The 9,091-nt window shown below is 38.9% G+C and overlaps 1 protein-coding gene across 1 annotated transcript; it reads left to right on the top strand.

Annotated features, from left to right (window-relative positions):
• The first annotated feature begins 297 nt into the window (after positions 1–297).
• Positions 298–8,682, top strand: LOC133338641 (uncharacterized). Its single transcript, XM_061546808.1, has 4 exons — positions 298–309; positions 5,453–5,605; positions 5,685–5,843; positions 8,530–8,682. The coding sequence occupies exons 1-4, from the start codon at positions 298–300 to the stop codon at positions 8,680–8,682; spliced, it is 477 nt and encodes a 158-aa protein (XP_061402792.1).
• Positions 8,683–9,091: the final 409 nt, after the last annotated feature.

Below are 9,091 nucleotides of genomic sequence, written 5' to 3'. Positions count from 1 at the left end.
AAACACTCCAACTAAACTGGTAAGCTGTCATTGCTGCCCCATTTGCAGCCGTCACGTCTATGTCACTCACCCCGGAGGGACCATCAAAGGTATACAGATCCGAGGGCTCATTTAATATCTCGACGCCCCTCGCTAACACCCATTCACTAAGCGCTTCTCCTCGGATGAGATTCCGATGACCAGATGTTGACCTGGTCATCTTGGAGAACCACAGTGAGGAGGTTGCGTTCGCGTCTAGCCCTAGGATTAGCGGACAACTACTCTCGAGGAGTAGTACCGTATCCATATACCTTAAATATGGCTCCAGAGGTGAGCTGAATTGGCAGTAGATGCTAGCCAGCAACATCTTCCCACCCGCCCATTCAACGGACACACACACCCAAGTGCAGATTCGCAGATCGTGGTCATTTATACGTTTGCGGGGGTCGTCAACATTAGGGGGTTTGGTTTTCTTTTTCTTTGCTTTTTCATAGTAGATGGGGTTTTCCGAGTGTGGGCAACTAACCCGACGCCTCAACTCATTTTTTATAGTTCATATGGGTGAACTCGTGGCACATATCAGCTCACTATTTCAACCGGTGATGAAAATAGCTACCCCAAGTGACACCGCGGGCAGGTCAGTGTCCACAATTGGGATGAATGCGGGACCAAGATAAGCCTGGACTTCGCGATGTTAAAGCCAACCAGGGCCGTTGCTTGGAATCTATCATCCCCTACGTCACATCATCATCTGTAGAGGCCACAATTATTACCCGGCGCGGATCGCTATGAAATTTTAAAGGAAGTTCAGGGTTTAGTCAGGGACGACACCTACAAATTTCGGTGATTTTAGAATGATATTTAGGGAATGGAATTGACCTAAATTTTATTATTGTTTGGTTTCCCAGTTGCTCTAGAGGCCTCTGTTGTTATCCGAACATCACAATTTTTACACGAATATGGGATCTGGCCAACTATTTAGAATGACTGTTTTATAAATGGTCAGTCTATATTTAGAAGGTCAACTGAACCAGGACTTTTGTGTGCAGAATAAACAAATAACAATCGTATGGCGTAAATATCAAATCCGAACATGATTTAGAAAATATACCAGGGTAAGAAAGAGAAGCTGTTGACCTGTAATGTATGGATCCATGGGGTCGGCCCCGTCCGAATATACTGCTCCGCTCACTGGTTTGAACTTATTTAGTTTGTTTTGGAATATTTTTTTTACCAGTAGAAGTTTTTAAATATATGCATGATTTTTTTGTATAAATCATTTAGTTCTGATTTAATGGAAATAAATTACAGACCTAATTATTTGCGTTTCAAATATTTTAATTGATTACCAATATATAATAATAATTATTAGGTAGTAATTATTTTAATTTGTTGTATATTGCAATTTTTTATATTTTGTTTCCGTATATTTGCGTACCAAATATTAAATTCTCCACCGAGGTATGTTTCGTTTAGAAATCAAGTCCATTTCTCACAATCTAGAATCCATTTAAAATTATCCGTCCATACCTTTTTGTCCCTTCGATAACTTTCCAAGGGAGTAACCAATTTCATCCCAACTTTGCACATTCGAATATTCCTTCCAAGCTTAAATCAGGTTTAAAAGTAGATAATATTAAAAGACTCCTTCTGGAAAATCCCATGACATGACTCATTGTTTTACCAGACCTAGATCAATTTTGAAGATGTGGTCAATCAATTCTGGTATATCCAACCAAAATGTGTCACAATTTTGAGAAATTGTGAATTCAATATCAATTTAATTGAGTGTCCGATTTAATCCCAACTTAGCATATCGTAATAATTTCACCAGCCCTAGATCAAGTTTTATATGATTCTAATGGACCATTTCGGGTGGCGTAGGGGATGATAGATACCAAGCAACGGCCCTGATTGGCTTTAACATGGCGAAGTCCAGGCTTATCTTGGTCCCTCTTTCATCTCAATTGTGGACACTGACCTCCCCGCGGTGCCACCTGGGGAGCTATTCTCATCACCGGTTGAAATAGTAAGCGAATATGTGCCACGAGTTCACCGATAAGAACTATAAAAAATGGTTGCCCACACTCGGAAAAACCCATCTACTATGAAAAAGCAAAGAAAAAGAAAACCAAACCCCCCTGATGTTGACGACCCCCGCAAACGTATAAAGGACCACGATCTGCGAATCTGCACTTGGAATGTGCGCACGTTGTACAGAACAGGCGCAGTGTTCGCTTTGGCGGATGTACTCAAGAAGTGCAAAGCCGACATTATTGCCTTACAGGAAATGTGATGGAAAGGGACAGGCGATAGTAAATCAGACGATTACGCCCTGTATTATAGCTGCCATGAAACGAGACATACATTTGGATGCGGATTTATGGTCAACAGGAGAATAAAACACCTCGTCTCCACATTCACTCCAGTAGATGAGCGAATTGCTATAATCCGTATTAAAGCGAAGTTCTTCTACATCAGTCTCATTTGCGCCCATGCTCCGACCGAAGATAATGATGAACAGACCAAAGACATATTTTACGAGCGCCTAGAAACAGCATATGATCGTTGCCCTGGCCATGATATTAAAATTCTGCTAGGAGATTTTAATGCAAAAATCGGAAGGGAAAATATCTTTGGCCCCACCGTCGGAAAATTCAGCCTCCACGAAGAAACATCCGATAACGGCATGAGGTTGAATGACTTTGCGGCAGCAAAAAACATGGTAGTTAGCAGCACCAGATTCAAGCATCTCGATATACATAAGGCCACCTGGATCTCTCCTGATCAAGCAACGAGAAATCAAATTGATCATGTTGTGATAGACGGAAGACATTCATCCAGTGTTTTAGACGTCCGATCGATTCGAGGAGTGAATATCGATTCGGACCATTACCTTGTGGCAGCCAAGGTACGCACCCGTCTTAACGTAGCAGCAAAGGTGCGATCTAACACAACACGGAAACTCGACGTCGAAAAGCGAAAAAGGTAGCCGAGGCCTACTCCGCTAAACTTACCCATCTGCTTGACGAAAGCACTTCTTATCCCCATAATAGTGTAGAAGCACAATGGCAAAAAATTGCCCACTCCCTACAAACTGCAGCAAAAGCAACACTTTGGTACCAAAAACCACCACCAAGAAACCCATGGTACGATCAGGAGTGTCGTATTGCTACTGAGGTGAAAACGCAGCGTATAGGGCAACCCTGCAGACAGTAGCAACAGGTAACGTGATGGAGAATTATCGGGAGAAAAGGAGAGAGGAGAAACGTGTTTTCAGAAAAAAGAAGAAAGAACAAGAAAAAAGTGAGCGTGAGCAAATCGAGATGTACAGGAGTCTGAACGAAGTCCGGAAATTTTACCAACGAGTAAAACACCAAACCGAAGGCTTTGGTGCAGGCACATCTTCCTGTAGAAATGAAGAAGGAAACCTGGTGACAGATACAGAAAGCGTGTTGAGGATCTGGAAGGAGCATTTTGAACAGCTTCTGGTATCAAATAGTGGCGTCGAAGAAGAAGATACCCCAGAACCAATAAGAGATGGTGGTATAGAGTGTATACCACCTAGCCATGATGAGGTCATAAAAGCAAATAATCGGCTCAAGAACAACAAAGCAACAGGAGCCGATGGGTTACCAGCCGAACTATTCAAGACTGGTGGCCAGATGCTGGTCAGGAGCATGCACCAGCTGATTAGTACAATTTGGCTAGATGAATGCATGCCCAATGATTGGAACCTCAGCATCCTGTGTCCCGTGCACAAAAAAGGAGACAAGACGATATGTGCCAACTATAGAGGAATAAGTCTCCTTCCCATCGCATATAAAGTGCTATCCAGTGTGCTGTGTGAACGATTGAATCCAATGGTCAATGACATCATCGGGCCATACCAATGCGGCTTCAGACCTGGCAAATCCACCATTGACCAGATTTTCACCCTGCGCCAAATCCTGGAAAAGACCCACGAAAAACACATCGACACATACCACCTATTTGTCGACTATAAAGCCGCATTCGACAGCCCTATCCGTTCAGAAGTGTTTAAAGCCATGTCTACGTTCGGCATTTCTGCAAAATTAATACGGCTATGCAGGATAACTTTAACTGGCACAAGATCAGCAGTTAAAGTAGGAAAGGACCTATCGGAGCCCTTCAATACCGAACGAGGATTCAGACAAGGCGACAGTTTGTCGTGTGATCTTTTTAACATCCTACTGGAAAAGATCATACGAGACGCAAAGGTGGACAGAAATGGCACTCTGTACACCAAACAACATATGTTACTCGCCTACGCCGATGATATCGATATAATGGGTCGAACATTGCGAGCGGTAACAGCCACCTTTGAACAAATTGAAAAGGAGTCTGCGAAAGTGGGTCTGGTAGTAAACGGCGAGAAGACCAAGCTGATGGTATCAACGCGCAAGACGTACAGTAGACTCGGACCAACTGTGGAACTTGAAAACTACACCTTCGAGGTAGTTAAAGACTTTATATACCTTAGTACCGCCATAAACAAAACGAATGACATCAGTTTTGAAATTCGGAGAAGGATAGTAATGACCAACAGATGCTACTATGGTCTGAGCAAACAACTCAAAAGCAAGGCCACCTCCCGCCAGACCAAACTCACACTTTACAAGATGCTTATACTACCCGTGCTATTATATGGAGCAGAAGCATGGGTACTTGCGCAAGCAGATGGGGCAGCTCTTGGGGTGTTTGAAAGAAAAATTCTCCGAAAGATCTACGGGCCGATCTGCGTCGACGGTGAATATCGGCGTCGAATGAACCACGAGCTCTACAATTTATACGCGGACATCGACGTAGTCAGTCGTATTGAGCTGCAGCGATTACGGTGGCTAGGACATGGGAAAGCCATGAATTAGATGGAAAGACCAAGTAAAAAAAACAACATCTTGGAACGTGGTCTTCCTAATTGGTGGATTTGCGCACAAGACCGACGCGCTTGGAAATCTTGTTTAAGCTCGGCTTATGGAACAACCGTTCTGTAACAAGCCAGCTAAGTAATGGAGCATTCTATAAGATGAAAAATATAATGCATCGTGAAAGGGGTCACAATTTTGAACAAAACATGACATCAACTGAGAATAAATGATCCAAAATATTGAAATATTTACCAAACCTAGATCGAATCAAAAGATGGAACCAATTGGTGCACTTGAAAAATTTGCCAATTTCATATAATGTTTGGTGGGTAAACAACATAAACAACACCTTTTTACACATTTGGAAGGCCCTATGTCAATTTTGAAATCGTCTAACGTAGTTATATGTTTTTAATTAGCCCCAAATTTAATACATTTTATATCACCTCATGGTAGATGGTATAAAAATTCGGTACGGCAGTACTTATCGAAATTTTTTACCAATTTAATATTCATTATTATTCTGTGCAAATTACGACATATCAAGACATTATATAATGATTTCTTTTTATTTACTACGCCAGCAATTTCGTTTGAAATTCACCAAAGTGGAATGTGAAACTTCGGACAAGGCGGCTGTAATCTTTGAAACTTGCAAGGTGAAAGCCGTATCCCGAAATCTTCAATTTATTTCATTGAATGTAACATTTCGCGATTTACCAATAACGGATATTAATGTAAGTACATAGAATGGGTAATGCAACTTCAATCGTAATAATATAACCAAATTTTCCATTTTTAAATTTAATTTTATAGGGATCTGTAGCATTTTACAAGAGAGCTAATGGTTACAAGCCATTCCTGTACAATTTCGTAGTGAACTGTGAATTTGTGAAACATCTAAATCCAGTCACTAAAATAGTTTGGAAATGGTTTCAAGATAACAGTAATATTGGTGGTCTGTGTCCATTTGAAGTAAGTAAATTTTGTTTTTCTATTTATAAGCTTCACCATACCGTGGTACAGGGTATTATGTGTTTGTAACAGGCAAATGGAAACGAGATAAACAAATGGTTCCTTTTGAGAATAAGCATAGAATCACTTTCTGAGTCGAATTATGCATGTCCGTCTGACTGTCCGTCAGTCCCTCCGACCGCTCATGTGAGCAAAATACAGGTCGCATTTATGGTCTTAAGTGGATGAAATTTATCACAGCTCATTTATTTGGATCCTATTGAAATTGGAGAATATCGGTTCAGATTTAAATATAGCTCCGATACATATTTTCATCCGATTTTACCTAAATGGTGCAGTAAACACCCATTATTTATCCCATTGAGACAAAATTTTGCACAGTGTACTGATTGAGGTCCAGTTTGATGTCTGTGAAGTTTTGTTAAAATCGGTTCGGATTGAGATATAGCTCCCATATATAGTTTTGTCCGATTTTAGGTAAATGTAGCACAAAACTCGCAAGGTTTTTCCGATTGAGACAAAACTTTGCACTGTGTACTGAATTTAGTCCGGATTGATGTCTGCGAAGTTTAGAAATCGGATTAGATATAGATATAATAATAATGATTCTTTATTTACAATATTTCATTTAATACAGTCTGAATCATTGATTATTTATACATATATTGTAAAACAAGAAAAAATAGTGTTTGATCGACAATGGTTATTTATTAACCGTCTGTCCTTTCGTTGAGTTTTGATTTTATAACGAATTACACTCGCTTATTAGTAATCTTCTATAGTTTAAGGATGTTTTCAAATAAGACACGAGCTTATTCCAATGATTTGCCTCACGACCATCCAAAATGTTGACCATATCTTCCTCAGACAGTATCGCAGCATGGAAAATTCTTAATCTGAATTCTCTCAGAACTGGACATGCTCCCAGAAAATGGAACAAGGTTTCATCTTAATTTGTATTACATAAGGTGCATTTTCTTCCCCTGCTGTCAATGTCAAGTCTTGTCGCATTCAAATTTATCATTCCACACCTTGCTTTCAGAATCCATGAAATTTGGTCGCTAGTAAATGAATCAGTAAAATACAATTCTCCCCTAGAAAAATCTAAAAAGTTGTATATTCTGGTTTGTCTTTCATCTTTCAACCTTAAATTCTCCTGAAATATATGCAGCTTTTCGGAGCTAATAATATTTGAAGTAAAAAGTTTCCATTCAAACTCATTTGCAGTATATGGCCATTGAACATTCAATCGTTGTGCTAAATTCTTTATGTTTGGTACCCAGAGTACTTCATTTTGAAGCAACAAATTGTTTAACTTTTTTGGTAGTCGGCGATCGTGGTATCTGTACATTATACGATGTAGATACTGTAAGTCTTGTTCTGTTTTCAATGTGTTTTGAGAATGAAAGTTTTGGTGTGAAGGTAACGCCTAGATATTTGTATTCATTTGTAATTTGTATCTGGCTTCCACAGTACGACCATTTCGCATTTCTACTAAGTCGACCGCCATTTCGGAATACCAGAATTTCAGATTTTGACATGTTAACAATAAGATTCCAAATACGACAGTATTCTTCAAGATTGAATATCATGGACTGCAGAGTCGATATATCTTCCGACAGTATTACTATGTCATCTGCATATAACAGCAATCGTATATTCGTATTGTCAATGGTTATTCCGCCTTGTAGATATTCATGTATTCATGTATGTCGTTAATGTAGACCGATTTAGTTTCGAAATAATCTGGCAGTTCGTCTCCTGTCCACACTGCATATTGAGTGATGTTGTATATATTTTCTGAGTTTAAGAAATTTGTATTGTCGAATTTAACATTGTCGAAAGCGGCTTTAAAGTCCACAAAGAAAGCGAATACTTTTTTACCTTCATGAAGCTTTAGGCTTACAATTGATGCTAAATTGTACACATTGTCTGCCGTGGAATAACTATTTCTGAACCCTGCTTGGTATTCGATTAGAATTTGGTTTCTTTCTACCTAATAGTTTCATACTATGTTCCTGTTTATTAGTTTTACAAATACTTTTGTATATTTTTTAAGGCATCTAAGTACTCTCTTCTAGACTCAGCTGTATTATTTGTTTGGTGTGTTTTTAGCAGCGAAAACATTTTTATCCGCGCACTGTGGCATTTGTAATTATACCAAGATTGTTTCGGGATATATGTGTCAATCTTGTTTGTTTTTGGTTTTATTGAAGCTTTTATAGTATCCCCAAAATCTTCCAATGTAAGATAAATTTTCCTGCCTAGGGATTTATTTAGATTTCTTTGAATTTTTGATTGGTAGCTGGCTATATCGTTCTTATGTAAGCAAAGTTTGGGTAAAGATATAGATATAACTTTGTCCGATTTTATGTAAATGGTGCACCAAACTCCCAAATGGAGAATGGTATCATATTGTCGGCCCGTTTTGAACTTTCCTTACTGGTTTTCGGTATGTTGAAGTTCCATCTCTAGTTTTCCAACCTGAATGTCTGTTATTTTTCCAGAGCATGAATAACTTACCACCATATAAAGCAATACTATAGTCTCCATATAAAATTCCATGCCGAAGTGTGCACACCACGTAGAAAAACTTCTGCCCAGTTAAATTAAACGGAGTTCTTCACTTGCTTTCCATATTATCTTTTAAGAAATTATTTATTTATCTCTTTATTTTTGTTTTCAGACAAATTTCCATATGCCACGTCTGGAAAATGTATATGTGGAAAAATCTATGCATCAGCTGCCGATACCTGGTGGAGATTATGCCTGCTTCACAACATTGCTACTAAATAATATGACACAATTTTCTGTAAAAGTTTATGGAACCATATCGTAAATAAATATGCACAGATTCAACATTTTTCAAATTTCGAAAAAAATAAATCAAAATAAAATATTAAAAACTTTGGATGTATTCTAAACTGCGACAATTTTTGGTAGGGACAATTGGTACACGACTACAAAATACCAAATTATAGAGAATTTGATTGAAAAACGCGCCCAAGAACCCTAAAATGCCGAAAATTGGAGGGTAACCTTATATGTGGGGCTACCCGAAAAAATGAACCTATATATATATTTTTTAGTGGGGAAATTTGATAACTAATAAGAACCCAATGTACCAAATTACAGAGAATTCAATTGAAAAACTCTCTCAAGAACTCGGCCTGCCTGCAGACAAAAGACGAAATTTTCGAGGCTAGAGTGATAACAACAGACAGACGGACATGGCGAAATCGTCACAG

Source organism: Musca vetustissima, unplaced genomic scaffold (assembly GCF_032173495.1).
Source record: "Musca vetustissima isolate MV318-11 ecotype Yass unplaced genomic scaffold, APGP_CSIRO_Mvet_v1 utg72596, whole genome shotgun sequence".
NCBI lineage: Eukaryota > Metazoa > Arthropoda > Insecta > Diptera > Muscidae > Musca > Musca vetustissima.
The sequence above is the reverse complement of the archived record's forward strand: the minus strand, read 5'-3'. Positions and strand labels throughout refer to the sequence as shown.

Coding starts and splice junctions, on each gene's coding strand:
- LOC133338641 (XM_061546808.1), top strand. Junction 5,606..5,684: donor TACCAATAACGGATATTAAT/GTAAGTACATAG, acceptor TTAATTTTATAG/GGATCTGTAGCATTTTACAA. Junction 5,844..8,529: donor GTGGTCTGTGTCCATTTGAA/GTAAGTAAATTT, acceptor TTTTGTTTTCAG/ACAAATTTCCATATGCCACG.